Genomic DNA, 22,741 nt, shown 5'->3' on the forward strand with positions numbered 1-22,741 from the left:
GAGGCTGCGACTGTATTTTAGTTTCTTTTAAGAAACAAAGATAACCAAAATTACTCATACCCTCTAATTTCTGGTAGTTTGTATGTTTGAGAGTCTGAAATTTAATTCAGAATATTCTATTATGCTTTTGGACATATGTGGCATAGAATCTAAAATGTGATACGATCTAGAGGTGTCTAATGTAATTGTTCTCAAGATTAGAATCTCTGCCAGTCTTTGCAATTAGGCTCTTTAAAGTCACTTGCTCCTTTTGGAAGAAGTTATAACTTTTATTTCTCTCTGATTTTATTCTGTGCAGCATCATTAAATTAATTTTTTCCCCTTTTGCTTGTGCAATACAAAGGTCTTTTAGCCTAATCACAGCATTTGTCTTATACCACTGCAACCTGCCTGTTAACAGAAATCGAAGTTTTGCTAATTTCTATTCTTAAAATGTTTTAGCCAGTTATTGGAAGAATTCTTTATTTTATGTAGACATTGGTGCTTTTTGTAAATGAGGACGCTTATATTGTGGCAGTGTTTTTCTTTTTTTGTTGGTGATACCTGCATTAAATTAAATAAGGTAAGAAAAAAAAGATACTGAATTTGGGGAATTTTATTCTTCTTGTCAGGATTGAAAAACTTTTCCTGGAGTAGTTGGAGGGAGATATGTGTCTAATGCTGTAAATACTTGTGTGTGTAAGAAAAAAAAGGTCATTTTAGGATGTCATTTTTATCTTTTAAACCAAACATTCTGCCCTTAAATCATTTCTTTGTAATTGTAAGCACCTACTACTTGCTTTGAAAATGTTCTTAAAAATCAGAACATTTTTCCCTGGAGAATAAATTCATTTTTATTATGGAAAAAAATCATATATTTGTCTGAACCACTTAGTATTACAGTGAGTTTGTTTTACATCTACAGGAAGAGATCAGTAAAAGATACAGTGTAGGTTGAAAGAGTAGAGATGATTTCAGAACTGATAAGATCAAAGTTTATATTTCTAAAACAAAACTATTTTTACTAGGGAATTTTTACCAGGGAATCTGAGAACTTAAGCCTCTTTTGTGGAGGGAATTAAGCATCAGAGCCCTGAGTACCTTCCTTGTTTCTCATCCATCTATGCTGTCTTCCCGATCATCCCTCCATACACTCCTTCCCCCATGCAAACTTCTTCCTCACATCTTTAAAATTCCTTTTTTTAGGACATTTTTGTCTACATCGCTCATTCATGGATTTTTCAATAAATTAAAAACTGGACTAATTCAAAGAATAAATTTTAAATATCAAAGGGTAATATTGATATATATTCTGTACCTGTGCCTCATCATTAGCATATCTAAGGGAGTATATGGGAGACAATATAAAAAAGACAAACCAGACCAGTTCCAGCATTGGGATGCTTTCAATTTTACTAATTATTTTATTTTTAATCTGTTATTTCCTTGCATTAAAAAGGAACCTTTGTTAATTTGGTTGAAGTGTTGAAATGAGTACTTTGGATTGTTACCTTAGAAAAGCAGAGGGAGTAATGTACTTTTCCTGTATGTAAATTCTTGAAACAGTAATTTTTCTTTGGTCATAAAAATGGTATCAAAACCTTTTTTTTTTTTTTAAATTGCCTATAAGCAGCTTCCGAATAATTCTGGGAATTTGATAAAAAGTGATCTTAGTTATGGCATTTATAACTAAGCCATCTAAAAAAATTGAAATAATTTATAAATTTGGATTGTTCATATCACCATTTACGGGGGAAAAGGAGTATTGCTATAACCGTTTTATTCTGTTTTGGTATGGTTGATTTAATTGTTAAGTTTTTATTATTTAAAGCTTGAAGAGGACAAAGATTTGAAAGAAAACTTTCAACTGATCATGTTAACTATGCAGAAAAGATCCATAAATATTGCCTTCTTCAGACTGAGTGTATTTTTTAAAATTATGGTGTAAGAAAGCAAATCTCTTAATTTTTAATGTGAAATAATTTTTTTCTATTTCAAACATTAGGATCAAAATCTTTTCTTCCACACAAAATCTGTTTTTTTTTTCAAGTGTGAAAAAAGATATTACTTTAAGTCTCAAAATCTACAGAACAAACAATATTATAGTTGGGTAAAATTAGTATTGTCTATTTTCCGAGGATGGGGGGGGGGCTTGTATGGTTAAATCTACAAAATGTGCTGTATTTGTAAATTTTGCAAATTAGAGTTCAGATGAGAGCTTCTTGCATTTAGTTCCTCAAGTTCACATCTTTACATTGCAAATTACAAATTGTGATCTCACCTGCCTTCATTTAAGAACAATTCACAGTCAATTACAATGTAAAGTAATATTTTTATTACTGTTTTCGACAAGACTGCTTTAGGGTGAGGGTAGAGGTGCAAGAAAGGGAAGGGCACAGTCTGACATTGGCACTGAGATACATTTAACATCAGCAAAACTTTTTTTAAAAGAGAAATTTTACATATAATTAAATACTTTTTCTCACTTGGTGACAACATTCAGGCAACCCAAAACAAAATGAAATGAGAGGGAGAGAAAGAAAGAAGATGAGAGAGAGAGGAGAAAGGAGTTGGGGGAGAGAAGGAAAAAGGGAGAAACTACTATACATTGATTTGAAAATGTACCTTGGGTTTCATTTTGTGGTGGCAAAGCCCGATTGCTTCTTTTGTGTGACCTTTTAAATTCACATTGTTTGGAAGAAAAACGATCACTTTTGTGCAAGAATGTGATTTTGTTTGTTTGGTTGGCTGGTTTGCTCTCTTTTTGTTTGCTTGCTAATTAACGAAGGTCTTGTGACTGCTTCCTGTTTCTTTCAGGTGGCTTACATAAAAGTTTGTGTCCGGAGTTTCTGCTGTTTGTCTCTGTGAGTTGTGTGTGTTTGTGTAAGAGAGCACTCCCGTTTGTGTCGCTTTTGAAGCAGTCCCCAGCACCCTATAGTTTGTCCAGGCTTTTGGGATTGGTGAGAATTTCCCTGGCCAACCTCCAGGTCTGCTTGGCAGCGCTCTCCAGGGCCGAATGGGGCTTGCCCTGAAAAAGGTCGAGGTTGGGCAGAAAGTAGTGAGGGCAGCGGCGGCACTGCAGGCAGGAGATGAGCTGCAGCAGGATGCCGTTGAGCCGATCGCCGAGGCACGCCTCGTCCCAGTCCGTTTCCCGCGGGTGTTTCTCGCACTCGTACAGCAGCAGCGTCTTCATGTGGTAGTTATTGAGCGGCTGGCCCGGCAGCTCCAGGTGGCGATCCCGCAGCGTCTTCAACACCGAGAGACACTTGTTTCGGCAGCCGCCCATCAGCAGGCGGTTCTCAGCCTCCCCGAACTGGAGCACCCAGGCATCGCTCTCCGCGGAGCTCTGCTTGCCGGTCAGTGAGTAGCATTCCTTCGACAGCAAGTTGAACCCTTCGGCCTTGACCTCCGCTACCCGATTGGGGCCAGGCCAGGGGATATGGGGCATAGGCCACTGTGCCGCACTGCGAGGCCAGATACCGGTGCACTTGAACGCAGGGGTGATTTGCACCACGTAGCGCTCCCTGATGCGCAACTTGACCTCGCTGGTGTCCGCGATCATCTTGACCACATCTCGATAGCTGCACTTGTCCACTGCCTGAGCCACCAGGGTCTGGAAACGCGAGCGGATCTTGCGCGCCGAGAGGTAGCCGGACGCAGTGATGAACTCGACCCAGAGAGACATGCTCCGCTTCCGCCCATCACTCAGTTTGAGCACCGCGCAGCCGGGCAGGGAGCCGTCGTCTACGAAGTTGAAGACGCCCATCTGGTTTAGGTAGAGCACCACCTCGAATTCCGTGGGCGAGATGACCTCCAGCCCCTCGTAGCGGGCGTCGATCTCGCTCAGGGAGCTGATGAAGCGAGGCTCCTGCACCTCCACTTCCTTTAGCACGTCCGAGACCACCTTACAGACCTCTCGGATGGTCTTGGCGATGGCCGCCTTGCGCGCTTGGCAGCGCTCAGTGTAGTATTTATTGAGCTGGTAAACCAGCTTGGCCTGAGCGGCGATCATGTTGGGGCACAGGTCCGGGCTATACACCGGCGTCTCGCAATACGTTGAGGGATCCAAGGCTCACGCAGTGGTGGTGGCCCTGCGGCTTGCGAAAGAGGCGTCGCGCTTCCCCTAAGCCCCACTTTCACTCTTGTCCACCTGGGCTGACCGGCTGAAACGGCGGCCGGCTTGCTCGCTCTTTCCCCTCTTTCGAAACCTTTTTGCTTCTCCAGGCAGAAGGGGGGGTGAAAGGTAATCTTTGAAGAAGAAGAGTACCTGCTGGGACTTTTTTGCTCGATGTGTAAAATAAAGATGTGCTTGTGAGAGAGATGAAGGGGAGGGGAGAAAAAGAGAAGGGGTGACAGAAAAAATCAGGTTACCAAGAGGTTAGGCTTAGATGTCTGCAGCCGAGATTGCCCGGAAATCTGGAAATGAGGTCTTTTAAGTGCCAAAGTAAATTTAAAAATAAAAGCGAAACATTCGGTGTTTCATTCTTAAAACTTCTCCCACAGGCTGGTAGGACTTCTTCACTCAGCGTAGGTGAGTGCCTTTCTCCTCACCCTCCCCCAAATGGAAGGTGAAGGACGGAATTAAGGTCCGGAGAGCAGCGAAGTGCAGCTCAGTCCTCGGCACACTTGGAGGTTTGCAGACGCTCCGCGCTCTCAGCGTGATGGTCTGGTCTCTTCTCAGGGGGTCGTGTTGTAGCGGTTTTCCTCTTTTCCTACTGGAGGCGTTGTTTGGACTGGGTTTGTTTGTTTGCAGTGGGTTCTTCTTGTCTTTCTCTAGGTGCACACCGCTGGAAGTTGTTTGATATTCATTTCTGCTTCGTAATTTATAATTTTGGCCCTCACAAAATAGATTTTAGTGTGACGAAGTCGTTGCTTGCGTTGCATCTGGGGTTTAGTTATAAGGATTCAAGGCTTTTTCTTCTTCTCCCCCTTTAGGTTGCTTGTGCAGATTCCACTTTCTGAGTCGTCTCTCCCTCCTCCCCTCCGACGTCTCTCTCCTTTTCCTTCTCCCTCCCTCCTTTTCCCTCCCTCCCTCCCTTTCTCTCTCTCTCTCTCTCTCTCTCTCTCTCTCTCTCTCTCTCTCTCTCTCTCTCTCTCTCTCTCTGCCTTGCTGTTTCCTGGAGTTATTTAGTTTATGAATGGTCCAGGGCCATCATGAGGGGGGTGGAGCTTCAGTTCCTACAATCACTATCCGAGCTGTCAGTGCTTTAGCCAATCCGAGAGAGAAGACAGGCATGCTTGGCAGACGGTAGCAGCCACCGCTGCACTTGATAAAGAAAGGGGGTAAAGAGAGAAGTAGGAAAATAGGAGGAGATAGTGGAAGTCAAATGCTCACACACACTTTACAGCCCCCTTCTTTATCCTCTCCTCTTATCAGTTGCAAGGAAGAAAAAGAGTATGGTAGAAGGGACTTCCTGGAGATGGCTGGAATAACGCGAGAGAGTAGCAGTGGTTCAGAAAGGTTCACTATTTTTTTTCTATCAACATTGTGCAGAAGGTGCAAACTCTAACAAAATTACTTTTGCTTGAAGGCAATAGGAGGAGGAAGGGGAAACCGGGAAAGAACCTACATTTTTCTAGATTTTTCTTCTCTGGCAAAGTCTTCCTCCCGTCTCTTCCCCTTCTCTCCCATTGTTGCCAAGAGCCAGAGCAATTGCTGTATATGTGCACCAGTTGGGGGGGGGGGCTGTGTGGAGTGGATATGGGGTGAAGGTTTATAACCATAAATCTCTTTTCAGTAATTTCCATATGCTGTTGAAAAATGGGGCAGGGTAAAAATAGTGCAAGCACCTTGTTTGATAATTACTTCATAATTAAGATTCAGATATATTTTATGCTATTGCTTTATTGTTAAAAAGACTAGTTATTAGAGAGAAAATATGTTTAAATTGTGAGAAAGTGCACATCTATATATGGTAGAATATTGTTGGATATACTTTTAAATTACCATAAGCCACTAAAATTGTTTTAAACAATAAAAATGAGGAAGTAAAAGTGAACCTGAGTCAAAGTTTTCTTAAGATGGTAACGTTGTAAATCTAATTTTGAATATATTCTCAGGCAGTACAGAGTTTCACTTGTAAAAATGAATTTATTTTCATAATTGACTGTTGCTTTTAAAAGACTTCACTGCTGCAGAAATCTATAACTATCCTGTTATTGATTACACAGATGGCTTCACTCCTCCCTTGGCATTTCAGTGAGACTCATGCATGTGCTTTTAGTATATGTATTATACTTTCAAGCTGTACCCCTTGTAGCCTTTCCCTACTTTTGGATGAAAGAAGCTGTAACAATGTTTCTGATTTGCTTAGTATTGAGGGTTTATGTTTTGAGCCTTAGGTATGTGGATGCTGAGTCTTTTAAAGCCAAATGAAGTAGATGGAATTATTTTTAGTTAGATTTTTGCTTAAGATACAAGGAATAAAAATCTGTGAAGCCATTTGGGGGAAGACTTCGCTTTGCAAACCCCGGTGTGCCTGCGGCTTTTGCAAAAACCCTTTGGGAGGGCTTAAGGTGCCCTCTTAAAAGCTGCACCAGGTGAACCTGAATTCAGTTGCATAGGGAAAGTTTATTTCTCTCCATGTACTTGACGTCAGACACTTGGACCTCTTGGTTCTTTCTTAGATGTCTGGTGCGGACCACTGGTACCTTGTCACCTCCTTGTTCTCTGCCATAAGTACCTTTCTAAAGAACGAATTGACTTTTTTTTTTTTTTTTTTTTTTTTTTAATCAAGTCAGATTTTGTCTGGGATATGTCTTTAGTGGCTAGGAGTGTGTAAGTCGGAAGTAAGCATACACCAAACTCTGGGATGCAGAGCTGTAGTCAACTTCTGGTGTAGTGGCAGAGGCTTGGGGCGGCTGCCGGTTCCAGCCTTGCTGGGGGAGCAGCTTGCATCTCAGAATGCTTGGCGGCACAAGGATAGAGCGCAGCCGCGGCGTCTTCGCGGTTCGCGCGAGTGGGAAGCCCAGACTCTGTAGGTAACCTGGCTAATGCCTGAGAAGTCACGCTGGCGCCCTGGGAAATATTACTGGGCAGGAGGGGGCACTTCGCTGCAGAGCTGTGCAAGCAGCCAGACAGGATCCGTAGCTGCTTCTCCCCAGGGCAGTTACTGGGCGGAGACTTGTGGCGGGGACACAGGGTGCGGAGCCTTCCCTCCTTGACCCTCGAGGTGGCCGCTTCTCCGTCACATCAGGTCTGTGAGCGGGGGAGGCCTCGCTCGTGGACCCACACGTCCCGCCACACTCTTGGGAGTGTTTGCAAAAGTCCCGGGGGTCACGGCAGTTGTCCGTCCTCCGGGCCCGTGCGGTGCGGCCAGTCCCAGCTCCGTGGGTAGGCGCTTAGCGTCCTCCCTCCTCGGGTGGGGAGGCCTAGGCCACGCGGATCTTCGCGCCACTACTCCCTGACACCCCACTCCTCCTCTTTTTCCCGCTCTGTGGGGCAAGACTAAGTTTCGTGGCACCCTTGTTCCTGGGTTTCTCCACTTTTACATACAGAGGCTGAGGGATGATAAAACGTTACAAATGTTTTGATTTAAAAACAATTCATTACCAATTTACCCTGTCTAAGGTAGATGCTGTAGTAAATAATAAATCAGTTAAACAAAGGCGACTTTAATTTATTGCCATGGTACTAATTAGAAACATCATTCGAGCAATAAACTTAAACACTTCCAGCAAATAATGCTCGCCCTTGCTAGTTCCCTTCCTTCCCCCTCCCCCACCCTAACTCACTCTCTGGCTGCCTCTGCCCTAAGAGCTGCTTCAGCTGTGTGTTTGCGGATCCGCTCTTCCTCTGGTTGAATAATTGAAGGGGGAAACGGTATCCGAGGAGGCTGTAATTGAAGAGCCCCTGTCACCTCTGCTTTTATGTATGTTAGTATAGAAGTCCATCAGCAGCTCCTTGATGGTGTATTAAAACGAAGTGGCAGCCCCTTCTGCAGGAGATACCGTATTCTATTATAGGAGACCAAGTGAGAGAAAGAAACTCTAGAGGCTAAAAGCCACTTCAAGTCTTCAGACCGATTGATCTGTATTCTCTTGTTATAATCCGTCTCATCATACTTGAGTTAATGAGGCAAAAGAGGGGGGAGAGAAATCTGATGGTCCTTGACAAATTCATTAGGGAGGCTGCAGGACATTTTATTTGACTGTTAAACATCTTGTTTGTTTGGTTTAGGCAGTGCCAACATCAGCATGCTTCTGCCCAGACCTGTGATGTTGGGCTAGCTACAGACATTCCTAAAAAGAGGAGGAGGATATTCAGGGTGTGATTTGAATTTTTTTGTTTTGGATTTTGTGTAGTCCATAACCTTCAGACTTCTCTAGGCTTCACCTTCTCCACCATTACTGTAGGAACATTTTATGAGAACGTGCATGATAATACTAAGATGCGGGTGTGTTTAGTTACTATAAGCTAAAATAAGTATGCTTAAACTTTAGCCTTAACATTTCCCATTTCCTTAAAATAAAATTGAGTCAAGATATAGCAATTAGTGTACCAGTTTTTGAAAAATGTGAATGTTTAAGCTAAGCTCCAGCGAATAGCCAAATTAGACATTACATCCTATTTTTAATTGATCATATGTAAGTAAACTTTTAATTATTAATTGAATTTCTTCTTGCAATGAAATGCTTATGAGTACAGATACTTGGAAATAAAATTTAACTATTTATACAAACAAGATTTTCAAAACAAAGTTGGTATATCTTAATTTGAGGGCCTTTTTCTATTTAAAATGAGAAGCAGAACTGGGTATTATTTGGTGCTAAAATAAGGTGATGTGTTGACAGAATACTTAAATTGAAAATATTTATAACAGAATAGTAGGCAATTAAGAGAATGCTAATTTTATCATATTTTATTCTAAGATAATAATACAACATTTGATTTTCTCAAAGTTTTTCTTGAAAAGAAATAACCAATCCAGTTGTGATACTTTCTTGCACAGAGAATTCATTCGTATTTTCCTATAGCAATTGACTTAAACAGCCTCAGCTTAAGTGCTTTGAGAAAAGAACCCTGTCTTCCATTTATAGGAAAGCAGTATGAGAGAAAAAAGAGAACTAATGCTCTTTGCCTGTCATTTTAAAACATTCCTGCACTGCTGATGAAGCTTGAACTGCTTCAGGGAATGTATGGATTTGAAAAGAAATGATTCAGTAGTTCATGTTGTGTTTCTCAGGAGCAAAACCAAACTAATGGCTGAAGTCAGAGCTTCTGTACATCTGACAGATATAATCCTGTTTACATTTCCAGAGAATACAGAATCCTTAAACTGTTTTATTTTTTTGCTGATCTTTACTTAGAAATGTGTTTAGTGAGTTAAAGTTCAGGGCATTTTCTACTTTATCATATCACTGAGACTCAAAAGATATCCATTATTTTATTATCTGTAGACATAGCATATAGCATTGTAATAATTTTTATTAAAAAGTGTACAGATTTTAGATTGTATGATTTTGTTTTCCAGGAAAACACTTTAGAAGTATTCAAAAAAATAATCAGATTGTTGACTTAAAAAAAATCAACTCTCTGACGGATTTATACTTTTTAGACAACAAAGGACCACATGTTTACATGTATATATTCTTATCCTCTAAAATCTAGTTTTGAAACATCTTCACAGTTGCTAATTGTTGGGGTTCTTTCATACTTAATCTTTCAACATATTTATAAAAATGCTTGATTTTTTAAAAAAAAATTTGGTCAGAATATAAATGGGGGAATAAACAACTATTAAATTCCCTGAATTTAAAAATAATTCTAGGAAAAACAGAAGGAAAAGTAAATAACCCAAACACAGTTTGTGTATTAGCTCATGAAATTTTATTGAAGTTATTACAATAAAACATAAGAAGCTTTAAAAACAATTACCAGGATTATAGTATCCACATTGTATTAAAGTCCTAAAATCACATTCTTTTTCACTCTCTGTGAAATTATCTCATTTTCCAAAACTGAGGTATCACAGACATTGTTTCTAAGCTATTGATAATTACTATTCTGGAATCAATCTAGAGAATAATCAGTAATTCAATGTTTTCTTTGAACAGTTTACTGTAGTGCCTACTTCAAATGGTCAGTCATGCTGCCGAAAGAAGTTGTTTTTGTTTTTTCCCCTTATGAAATAGCTTTTTGGAAAACAAAAACAAAAACTTGTAATCTCTTTGATTGGTAACCCAAGGGTATTGTTCTCATTTGTACAGTTTGAACTTAATATAATCTGTTGGGTAAAGGCAATAGCTTTAATTTTGCATAGTAAACCTATTGAATTGTATTAAAAAATAAATCTTTTGGATGCTTTTGTATATTGTATTGTGGGCCTTTTAAATTTGGTTGGGTAACCTTGGATAATATATATATATATATATATATATATATATATATATATATATGATTAGTGATGTTGTTTATACTTCTACATCTTTTACAAGTCTAATTCTTACATTATTTGGTAGGATGAGAAAATCAAAGAGTACAGTATATGTTCCTGTTTTCCCCCAAGTTGAATAACAGTTGTAACTACGAGTACTTTATTAAGCTATACATAATTTGATCTCACCAAGATACATATTGAGAGAGCAAAGAAATTGTGCTCAGGAAAATGAAAGTGCTCAGCTTTTAGCCTAACTGAAAAGTAAATACTGTTTTATTATTGAGCTAGGATGTGAAATATTAAGAAAATCCAAGTTCATTCAGCAAGGATTTCTCAGAAGGTGTTTCATTGAACTTAAAATATTTTTCACTTATGTCGGTATATATCATTTGGTCTTACCAATAAAGCATTTAGCTTTTTCTCACTTTTTTATTTGTTTATTTTTAATGTTTTATTAATTTTTGAGAGGGAGAGACAGTATGAGTGGGGGAGGAACAGACTGAGAGAAGGAGACACAGAATCTGAAGCAGGCTCCAGGCTCTGAGTTGTCAGCACAGAGCCCCATGCAGGGCTTGTTCTCATGAACCACGAGATCGTGACCTGAACTGAAGTTGGACACTTTGACTGAGCCACCCAGGGGCCCCTGCTTTTTCCCATTTTACATGTATACATATTTAGTTGTAATAATTACATTGTTTTATTTCCATATATAGTTAAACAAGTTATGAAAAGTTAGAATAAGAGTCTGTCTTGTGTGTCTGCCTGCCTTCCAACCAACCTACTTTCCTTCCTCCCTTCTTTCCTCCCTTCTTTCCTTCCTTCCTTCCTTCCTTCCTTCCTTCCTTCCTTCCTTCCTTCCTCCCTCCCTCCCTCCCTAACAATTTGAACTTACTAATATACCATCAGGTAAATACTAAATTTCACCTGTCAAATAATTTTGGCTTTCATAACTCACTATAATCTTCAACAAAGGAGAGAGTGCTTTTAGTAGAACCAACTCTTAACTATTTAAGGAATGGTTATATCACTTGTGGATTATTATTTGTGTCTAGGCATTGTATCAATGCCAGAAGATAGGAAAATCAGGAGTAGTCAGTAATGAACTTGATGCTAAATAAATCAAAACTTTTGATTTTCCATTTGATTCAAGGCATTAAATTTTATGGTTTAAAGAAGGTGTGATATCCTTTGTTTAATAAGATTACAGACTCAACATGTAGAATAAATTTCATGGGATGTCAGAGTCATCCCCATTCCCATTTCTGTTTTCGCTTGTGATCAGTGACACATTTATAAAGCAGATGACTGAGATGAGGCTGCACTTAATTCAAAATATAAGACTTGGCATTATGTTCTTTATTTCTTTGGGTCATATAAGACTTTTTTGTGGACCTGCGTTTAAAACTATCAGTTAAAAATATTGTATGGGTAGTTTTGTATTATACTTTAGGAAACTAGCCTTTTCAAACATCTTAGTTTATTTTAAAACATATTGGTTCTGCAGCACCCCTCTATGTTATTACTGATAGAGGTAATTTGGCATCAATCTTTTGCTGTGATTACAGGAAATTTTTAGTGGGCTTTGTATTATTTTTAATAATGCTAAAAATCTAGCCTGTTCCTTCCTTCACACATTGTGAATTAGAGTACAAGTGATGTGCTGAGAGGTCTCTCTGATTCCTTTTAGTAGTTAAACAACAACAACAAAAATTCTTCATTGGCTCCAATCTATGTATAGAAGACGTCTGTGTAGTATAAATGAAATAATATTTGATGATCTAAGGAATGGAAACTTTTCCTTTAACCATGTGAAATCAAGCTAGGATATAAAACAGCTGCCTTGGCCTATGTATGTCAAGGTTCTGCCAGCCTGTTTCTTTTCTGAATTTTCCCTTTCTATCTTCCCTTATTATGTTTGGATCCTAAAGAGTCATTCTTTTATTTTTTTGACTGGTTTTGTCTTCAGACAAAACCTGGGTTAGTAGGTTTAAGTCAGCCTAGATAGAGTGAAAAATCTTTGATCTATGGCTATGACTGTTTCCAAATGATTTGCTTGCTGGGACCAGACACTGTCCATGCCCTTTCACTTTGCTATCAGATAGGTACACACAAAGGACCTGAAAGGCTACCAGATGCATAGTTAATCATCAAATTAGGTAAATACAGGGTTCCAACCATACTTAATTAGATCTTCAATTTCTAATAGTTATTTGTTCTGTGGTACCTTGTTGGTTAAATGCTCTACAAATCTAATCCCTTCGGCAAATTAGTCAAAACTTTCTACAAATTATATCATCAATTAAAAATGAATGATACAAAGCTATGTATTTTTTAAAATACATAAGGTTGTTGCTGTCACGTAACTTACCTAGATAGATAAGATAAAGAGAGGCAGTTCGATAGCATCTAAAGAGCATTAATCTTGGGAGGAAAAGCTCTCAATTTTGTCCTCTGTTGGCTAGAGACTATCTGAGTGACCTTGATCAAGTCATTATCTCTACTGACTATCTTCTCAATTCTTAAATTGGGGGATGGATTAGGAGTTTTTTTTTTCTACCTCTTCAAGATAAAATATCTGTAATTTCATGCTGTAAAGATGATTAAAGTTGCAAAATTTAGACTTCTGCAAGAATTGTGACTTCCAGTGCTGCTCTAATATAAGTATATGAACATTTTTAACATGAAAAAATTGCAGAAAGGAATAAGCTTACAAATGGTTATATTCCATATTTTAGTCTTAGAGGAAAAAAAACTACATATTATAAATTGGAGATGGTTGTGAGAGACAACCAAATAGCAACTTGGAATATATTCTGAGAGTATATTAATTATTATTGATAGGAGTTGGAACATAAAAATATGAAAAAGAAACAGGAGTGTGGATTGTATATATAGAAAAACAGTACGTGTTTAAAGTTATACATAAAATTGGCAGGTATGTTTTTTTCCTTAAAATGTTGAATGGACTGTCAATGTTTCTGACATTTTTTTATAAAGGTTAGATATTCTGTAAATGGTTTGAAGCCAAAGAAAGTTCAAGTTCACAATTAACTCTAAAACAACAACAACAACAACAACAACAACAACAACAAAAAAGAAAAGAAAAAAGGAATGGTCAGTGTTTAGAGAAAGACTAGAGAAATAGCATTGCTCTATGCAACTGAAGTAGGACCATATTGGTGTTGTGTTAAAAGATAGATCCAAGCAGGGAAATGGTTTTCAAAACATGAGTCACGATAGAGACTAAAGTTTTATACTACTTTCTCATGCTTTTCACTTGTTTTCATCAGAAGATCTGACAAGCATAGAAGTGTTAACATCTTTTATTTTACAGATGTTCTTAGTTTTCTCTCAAACTGTAAAAGATGCTATATCATAGAAGCATGGTAGGAAATAATTTCAACACCTCCTTTCACTGATGTGATAACTTATTATATTCTAAGCTTGTGTATATTTTTGGAGGGAGGGACATGAGGCAGGAAAGAGACAACATATTGAGATCTAATTCTCATTTTGAGATATAGATCAGTATGTCTGCTATATTATAAATTCTGTCTAAAATGTCTTTTCAAATGGCATAGTCGAGTTATTTTTACTTCTATGTTGCATTCTCTGGAAGTCCCTCATTAATGCAGTGGGAGTACCTGGTGACCACTGAGAGAGTTGTTGATGGACACTATATGGGTTTGCAAAGTGCAAACCTAAAAGACTAAGCGATGAGAAATGTATTGCTATTTGTGAATTTATGTTTTATCTCACTTCACTTGAAAATTTATGAGTAGTGTGGCTTAAGGGTGCTGGAGTTGTGTGTTCCAGGGCTTGCCCCTACTGATAACACCCTTGTTGGCGTGAAAGTGCAATGCAAATTATGACAGTTACAACCTTCTGTTTTGTTTAACCTGTCAGTAGATTTCCTGGCTCAGTGCTGAGGGCAATGGTGTGTTCAGCTAGTCCATATTCACCTAAACTTAAAAGGTCAGGTTTCTACAGGCAAGCCTAGTCAAAGCCTAATTGATGAGGAGGGCAGGGAGACAGAATTTACTGTTCTGTTGGCTAGTTTCATATCGTTAGGTTGTCCTGAAAGCATCAGGCAGTCACAGCCCCTTTCATGTAAGTGCTGACCCTAGACAGGAGCTGACAATCAAAGGAGGCAGCCACAGGAACCAGTGCAAGTAGGCTATTGATTTTTCAGTTAGGTCTAAGTAGTTTGTAGTATGGGTAATGGGTGACAGAGGCAGGTATGTCATTATCAATGAGCTCCAGAACAGTAGCGACAACCCTCTCTCATATTTCCTTCAGCACTGACAGTATGCATCCAGAGGCGGTCAATAAATCGCCCAACCTTTAACTGACAAGTGACTTGGAGGTTTAAGTTGAGGAGTGGAAGTTACGGAGCTAAACTTCTCTACTTGAACATGTACTGGACCTAGCGATAGAGTCAGTAATTATACTTTTTTAAGTCTTTGAAGTTTTGATTTGGATAAGTCTTTGCAACTCTAAAGATCAGAGTTTACTTTTAAGCTTTTGAGAATTTAAACAGCATATTTATTTAGTTAAAAAATACGGATATGAGCCAATCATTTGTAAAGATACTATGCAAGAACAATTAAGCTACGTATGTTATTATGGTATAGTTTTGCTTTTATTTAGACTAGATCCTTACTCATTCGTGATATCTCTGTTATAAAAGTTCAGCAGTTGGAAATAGCCTCTCAAATCCATTTTAATTCCTACTCTCCACTTACACGTTTTAACTGTAGACCAATTTTAAATGGAAAAAAATTTGTACCATTTGCAAATGTGATATATTAACCCTAAAGCAATTGCTGTTTGACCTTCAAATTTGTTTTATATTACTTTTCACAATAAAATAGTCAGGCATAGAACATTTAATGATTAAGGTTTGATGAATTATGGTTGCTTCTGAATTTAAAAAGAAATGAGGCTGAATTTTGTGTTAAAGGCATTTCATATGGATATTTACATTTAAAGATAGATACAATTTATGTTCACATAAACACAAAAGTGTAACAGGTTTTGACTAAAAGTACACGTGTTCTAAAAGGATGTAAAATAATTTAGAGATATTTTAAATTTAAGTCAATCTCTATTTTGTTACAAAATGTAAGTAATATAAAGAGAAGATAATATTTATAACTAGAAGGGGGAGTTTTGGTTGTACCAGGATCCTTACAAACTATCGTATGCTTACATTTTTTGAAAACTTTAAACAAATTGAAATAAAACAGAAAAGTAAATGTTTTTTAGAACTTCCTTAAATAACTTATCGCCATGATATCTTGTTTAACACTGTGATATTGTACAGAACCAGAGTTCAAGTCTGTAGTATGATCTAGCTGTGGAGTACCCTGCATGACCACATGAATCATTTTCATTTGTCCAATGCCATTGAAGATTCCTTCCCTGCCCCCACCTCTTTAACTAACCAGCAGGTTAATGCATAGTGAAGGTATGGATGCTTAAGTATTTTCTTAAGTTTGCAGTGACATGTCTGTGTGAACACCCATATCTTCTCTTTTTCAGCTATAGATAATACTTAAAGTGCAATGAAACATAGCTACTATTAAAATAGTGTAGTTTTAAAGAAGCTTTGGGATTATGTAATTAATTTTTGAAAAATTTTATTCAGATCTTTTGAATTATTCACCTTTTGAGGATTACATTTCCTTAAAGCTAGATTGCATTTAGAATCATTGTTTTTCCCTTTTATTTAATCATCCACTTAATCTGTGTTTTTCTGTTGGATGAGATAAAAGATTGGCTGAGAATCTTATAATCTTGTTAGCTATATTATAGGTATAGCTTCTTTTGCTGTATTTGCAATCCTTCCTGAATACAGTGGTATTTTTAGGAATTAAAAAAAAAATAAGCTAAAGAAAGGGGGACAAATTAAATTTTCATGAAAGAAAATCCTAATCAGCAGTGACAGTCTAAGAGAAAGATGATTGCCACTTGGTCATTGTGGAGAGGCACTTAGATTTGGTGTCAGTGCTTCTGTTAATGATGACTAATGTCTTTCTTGGAGCAAGTGCATGCTCCAACATACTGCTACAGCCCAGAGAGAGAGGGCTCAGCAATAGGCACCACTCAGCAAAAGCATTAGGTATTCTAAAACAAAGGCTTTTTAACGCAGTCAATTTGGCAGTCTCTATTATTAGAAAAATGCAAACATAATTCTAAGGCATTTAACAACACATTTTAGACTACTTTTTGTGCAGTACTGAGAGAGATCATTTTAAAATTAAAATGGAAAGAAATCAAGCAGTGTTAATAAGATGTGCTCCCTATTTTGTTACTAAGGAATGGGCACATACATTGCCACTGCACAGAATCATTTGTGTTAAGAAAGTTTTAAAGAGACAAACTTGCAGCATTTTTTTCCATTCTGCTTTGCTGTTTGCTGAATAAATATTTGATAGTTGCAGAAAGAAAATGACTCCAAAGATCTCTTCAGATCTTTTAATATTAAATATATTGCTTACAAAAAGATGACATGTGTTATTTCTTCAGCTTTTCCCCAAAGTGTAAGACCTTTCAGAAGGGCGTTTGCAGTGCTTGTCATATTTTTTCATATACATCTTATTGGTCTGACATGTCTTGAGAACCATGAGAACACAGATGTCATTGCATTCAGACAACACTAATTACTCTGGGATTTTTGCAGCCTCAATGCCTGCATGTAACTGTCGATTATGATTGTCCATGCAGCCTACAGTGGGGACACTTTGCACATGAAAATAGTGAGGCACAAAAATAGTAAGACAGGCCATTTAGTCCCCTATTGTTCTTCAATAGAACTTAGAAGAAAAAAAAATTCCTGACACATCAATTTCATTCAGTATTTTGCATTTGAACCATGTTTTGGCAACATTTTCCCTTCTGAAGTAAGTGTGTTATGCTTTAGTGTTCAGTGAAATCTATTATCCATCTGTTCCTTAACCTTCTTGCACAATCTTCTACATTACTTTGTCTTCAAGCTTCATGGGAAATTTCTTTATGTAGCTTATAGTTTGAGAGAAACACTAATTGTGGTATGAGTCTTCCCAAAGTGACAGTGCAAAACAATAAATATGTATGATGTGTTCTGGTGTGCAATTTAATGTTTAATGAGAAGCTGCTGCAAATATGGTTAGTCTCAATTTAGATAAGTGCAATCATCTTATGCTTTTAACACAGGTCAGTTCTTCTCTTTGTTTAATTTTCTCTGTAACATTCTGGGTTTCAGTTGATGATTCATGGTGTTTAGGTGGTTTTGAAATATCAGAGGTCAAATGATGGTCAGATCTGAGCCCTCACTATTAAATGTGAAGACCCAATACATGTTTTGATAAAGAGCATAATCTGTGTTAATCACCGATTGAAAATAAAAAACTCCAATAATGTAACTTCATATGCTGATGAAGCAGAAATTGAAGCAGCTTGATCAAAGATGTATGATGAGATAAAACTGCAGTCTCTGCTGTACAGTTATAGTAATTATGACTAATGAACCATCCAGTCTGGATGAAATGGCATGCCCACAGGGACTGTGTCCAATCAGTTGTGACTTATGCAAGCTGAACAAACCATTGATGGGATTCCAAATTCTATAGCACAGGAAGTGTACTCTTTATTATTAATATGACTTTTGTTAGGGTAAAGTGATTGGAAGTTCTCTAAATTTTGTTAAATGTAGAAGACAGCTCTTTTTCAAACTACAGAATATAGTTCTTTTTCTCTTTTCATATACTTATTGAAAACTAAACATGTTTTTTGTGACCTCTGTTTTACCTCTCCTTTCTTAAGAACTTAGTCACTAACACAATTCTTTGACTTCCTACTTGTCCTTCTGTTGTGCTACTTTGAAACATTCCCTCCTTTTTGGAGCTATTGTTTACTTTTGTCGGGGTGTATTGTTCAGTAACCAGATGTTGGAGAGATAATTTTACAATAATATAAGACATATGAGGCATTTACTATATGCAAGCACTGTTCTAAGTGTTTTATCGGTATTAACTTGTACGTCCTCATAATCATCTTTGGAGATAGCTATATATTATCACCATTTTACAGATGAAGAAACTGAGATGCGGGAAGGTTGAATAACTTGCCCCAGGTTACATGGTTCTTACAAATTTTGTGTTATCTTGTAGAGATGAGTTTATGTTTGTCTAGCCCAAATCTATTTCTGAATTATCCTTGCTTTCCTTTTTCCGACTAATTTTTTGTTGTTACTGTTTTCTGGCATTTGGCAAAACTGCACGGGTATTTTAAAACTGAGGGCTCGTGTGCAGTTCTTGAATAGTTTTCAGGTCCCTAAACTCACTGTTCACGTTCCTAAACTCTTCATTTGGTATATTTTAAGTGACTGGAGTTTTTGGGCTGGAGTTTAAGAATGCATGGTGTTGATATGAATGTATGTCTAAATGTTATAAATGTGCTCATTCGATGCACTCTTAAAGCTGTAAAATCTTTTAAGTGCTAATGGGAAAACAGACGATTCACTTAAAAGAAAAAGTAGTCCTGGTCAAATAAGCTTGGTTAGATTTCTTCTAAGATTGTCTATACTGGTTTTTCTCATCAAACCAGGTATAGTCGTCATCCCAATGATTTCCTATTCCCAGCACCTTACACACTTCCTTTTAGATAGTAGGTATATAATAAATATTTGTGGAAGGAAGAAGGGAACAAAGAAGGGAAGGGGGGACTTTTTAGGGATTCAGTAATTTGAGGATTCCATCAAGCACAAGCTTTTATTCTACTTCCCTTGACAGGTTTTTACTTAGAGGTTAGAGGGATAGAAGAAAACTGGCTGTCATTGTCATTATTCTTTAAAAATCCTTAAAACCCTATCCTAATCAACTTTGTTTTCTCACTAACCCCCAACCTGAAGTCTTTGTCTTTCCAGGTTAGCTTCCTTACGTTTATTGTGAAATGCCCTACAGAGACAACTCTCTCTGAACTGATAGTCCAATTACCAGCAGCCTCGAACAGTTTAATATAGGTTTTCATTTCTGTTGTCTCCCCTATGCCATTATCCACGAATTTGTTTCCTTTTATTAACTTATTAATGTGAAAAGTTTCTGAAAGGCATGTATCATCTTATTTGATAGCTTACATGACTAGATGCATAATACATACTCCATAAATACCAGTAGGTTGATTAATAATTTTGATGCCCTCCCCTTTCAAACGGATTTCTTTGTATCACCAAGGGCAAATTTTCAGTGTCAGATCTCTAGAGGTAATGTTCTGAAGGTCTTTTAAAACTCAATTGAAGTGAGATTTGTACAAGAATAATACTGAGCTCTTATTTTGTGTTGGGCACTATGCTAAGCACTTTTTCTTAATCCTCTCAGCAAATCTGTAATGAGTTATATCCTGTTATTATCCCTATCTGTATAGAAACCAGACACAGATAGAATATATAAACTCACTTCATTTTAAAACTAAGAAGTGGCCAAGCATATGACTAGCAAAGAAGGTGACAGTTTATTTTAAAGCCATCAAATTTTTATTGGTATCCTGTCAATGTCAGGCTCTTTTGTTTTTAAATGCTCTCTCTGCAGTTTTCTGTGATGTGATAGTTCCTTAAGTTCTGCTTTCCTACAACTTGAATGATATCCATTGCACACCTACTTACCCTTGTCTTCTCAAGATGCTCCAAAGCTGCCTTCTTTCCTGTTAATTTTCAGAAGAGGAGGATAAGATCTTAATATCCCACTCTGAAATGTGGTGACATGATCATATAATGTAGAGAGAAAGTGGTCTCTGTCCCATATTTTTTATTTTGTTTCTAAATTCACGGAGGACCAAATAACAGTTGTTATTATCATCATTTTATGCAGGTTTTAAGAAATGATTGCATTGAGAACTATGCTAGGTAGTCAGTCTGGTTAGGAAATTCCTAAAGTAATATGTAGTAAATCATAGGAAAAATACTTCAAATTTAAATCTGGTTTTAAAGTGATTGGTAGTTATATCCATGGCTGTTTACAGAAGATGAAAATGGAGTTAATAAAATGTTGCATATTTTATACTTAGGAAACATTGTGGCTTATAATGAGTCTTTATATAAAACTGAAACCACTGTGTTATCAAAAAGGAAGCAGTTTGCCAAATATAGTAAGCTCTCAGAAGTAAACTGACATCAATTTTAACTTCTGTTTAGATTTCAGCTTTTATATGGAAATTGATGCATTCTGTTTCATAAGTGGAGTACTTTGTGTATTTTTAAAAGCATATCTGTATTTTGATTGCAAAAGTTTAGTTATTCAAGTTCTTGTTCACTCCATAAAGGGCAATTTACATGGAGCTAAAAATTTTGTTTTGGTAGATACTATTTGCATTATTGAAAACATTTCAGTCCGAAGTCAGTATTATTGATCTTCTTTTAAGATTAAAATTAATTTAATGCTTTTCCTAAATAGTTTAATTGGAAATCTTTAATTAGGAAAAAAACCAATAAGATCCTAAAATGGTAACTTGTTATTTTGATAGGAGTCTCTGTTTCATTTTATGCTTTTTTAAGTCATATTTTATTTTTTCATGTATTATCTTGTATCTTTGACTCTTTCAGATATGATTCAGGTATTTTAAATCAATAATATAATACCTGAATTCCTAAAAGGATTGTTTCTTTAAAAGTTTGTTGTAAAGGAATTGAAATGATAGATTTATGTAATTAGAACCTTAGTCATATTTAAGGTACTTTAAAAGATATAATTTTAAAAGAAAAAAGAACACCAAATTATCTCTGTTGCATGATCTTATGTATGTTAGAGATATATTTATGAAGAAAGACTTGAAGAGAATGAGCAGAGAATGCATAAAGTATATGAAGAGTTTAATTTCCTTCATTGTTATCTTTATTCAATAAATGTATATAGGTACATATAAATAAATCAATATATTTCAGAGTATAATATATTTTTAAATAACTCTTGTGTTATATGGCTTTACCACGTTTTATTTTCTTTTATATATTAGAGGAATAAGCCAGGATTTCATTACATGCAGCTTGTACTTTGCCATGGAAATTGTCAGAATTACTAGGAAAGTTGTTGTATAAAAAGTATGTATAAAACCATAGTACATATGCTATAACTTAAAATATAAATTTTAAGAAAATTTATTATAGATTAAACATACATTCTTACCAGTTCTGATACTACATATAACTTGACTTTGCTTAGTTCTCTCTGCTTCCTGTAACTTGCACACTAGGAAGTTAAGAGCTTATTTTCTCCCGTGTCCTTTAAACATTTACTGAGAGCATAGAGAGCAGGGATGGGGGTGCAGGAGGTTACCTATGTGTGGAGAAAATGAATTTGCACTTAACATTGCCGTTTATCACAGCTGCCTATAATCGTGAGAGTATGTGTATGACTATGCTATCATTATCTCTGCTGCTTCCCATTCAAGTTTGCAGATGGAGTAAATATACATAACCTTTTACAGAAAAATTTAAGGTTTAGATTGCAAATAGGGGGAGAAATATCCTCGGAAAACAACCAGTAAATACTCAGCAACAATGAAAAGAGCTGAGGAGAGCAGAATATTATATGCTGATTGGTAGATCTGCAGACAAGGAAAAAGGGCATTGACTAGCCTTGTGCATTTAAGTCCAATCTTTATGCAGGAGTCAAGAAGCTCAGGAGAGAATTGTATGAGCAAAAATAACAGGAAAGAATTAAAGGGGAGCCAAGAGGGAAAGAGAGTAGTGGAGACTGAGGGATATTCAATGATGTGGTGAGTAATGAGAGCAGAGCCATTCACAGTAGATGAAGTGGAGTCATGGGTAGTAGAACACCTCTTGTCAAAAGATCGCTTGGAGTCTGTATATAGTGTAACGGTGAATGTGGGAATCTTTGTGCATGCTTGGAGGTTGGAGTAGGTAGGTTGTTGCTTAAAGCATTCATTGATTCCCATAATGATTCTGTTTGATTTTAAAGATTAAATTACATTTTTTACACTTTTTATGAGAGAAGAGAAAATAGCATACATTAGTTTTGTGCTGCTGCTATAACAAATTACCACAAACTTAGTGACTTGAACAATGTGGGTCTCCCTGGATAAAGTCAAGATGTTGACGGGACTGTATTCCACTCTTGAGGAAAGGCTCTAGGGTACAGTTCATTTCTTTGCCTTTTCCAGCTTCGACAGGCCTCCTATATTCCTTGGCTGGTGGCCCCTTTCCTCCATCTTCAAAGCCAGCAACCACAAGTTGATTGCTTCTTACATCGCATTACTCTGACCTGCTCTTCTGCCACCTTGTTCCACTTTGAAGGACCCTTGTAATTACAGGGGTGCAGTGGATAATCCAGGTTAATCTTATTTTAAGGTTAACTGGTTAGCAACCTTAATTCCATCTGCAACCTTAA

General features: G+C 37.0%; 2 protein-coding genes across 8 annotated transcripts in view; one reads left to right on the forward strand and one right to left on the reverse strand.

Moving 5' to 3' along the window:
* Positions 1–22,741, forward strand: part of LRBA (LPS responsive beige-like anchor protein) — a 775,946-nt gene that overhangs the window by 486,903 nt on the left and 266,302 nt on the right. The gene's annotated exons all lie outside the window — the stretch shown is intronic.
* Positions 2,292–4,975, reverse strand: MAB21L2 (mab-21 like 2). Its single transcript, XM_006930833.3, has one exon. It carries the CDS (start codon positions 3,989–3,991, stop codon positions 2,912–2,914), a length of 1,080 nt encoding a protein of 359 aa, XP_006930895.1. The 5' UTR covers positions 3,992–4,975; the 3' UTR covers positions 2,292–2,911.

The sequence above is a fragment of the Felis catus genome, chromosome B1 (assembly GCF_018350175.1).
Source record: "Felis catus isolate Fca126 chromosome B1, F.catus_Fca126_mat1.0, whole genome shotgun sequence".
Classification (NCBI taxonomy): domain Eukaryota; kingdom Metazoa; phylum Chordata; class Mammalia; order Carnivora; family Felidae; genus Felis; species Felis catus.

Excerpts from the sequence above, each read along its gene's own strand:
- MAB21L2 (XM_006930833.3), bottom strand. The coding sequence starts at position 3,991 with ATGATCGCCGCTCAGGCCAAGCTGGTTTACCAGCTCAATAAATACTAC.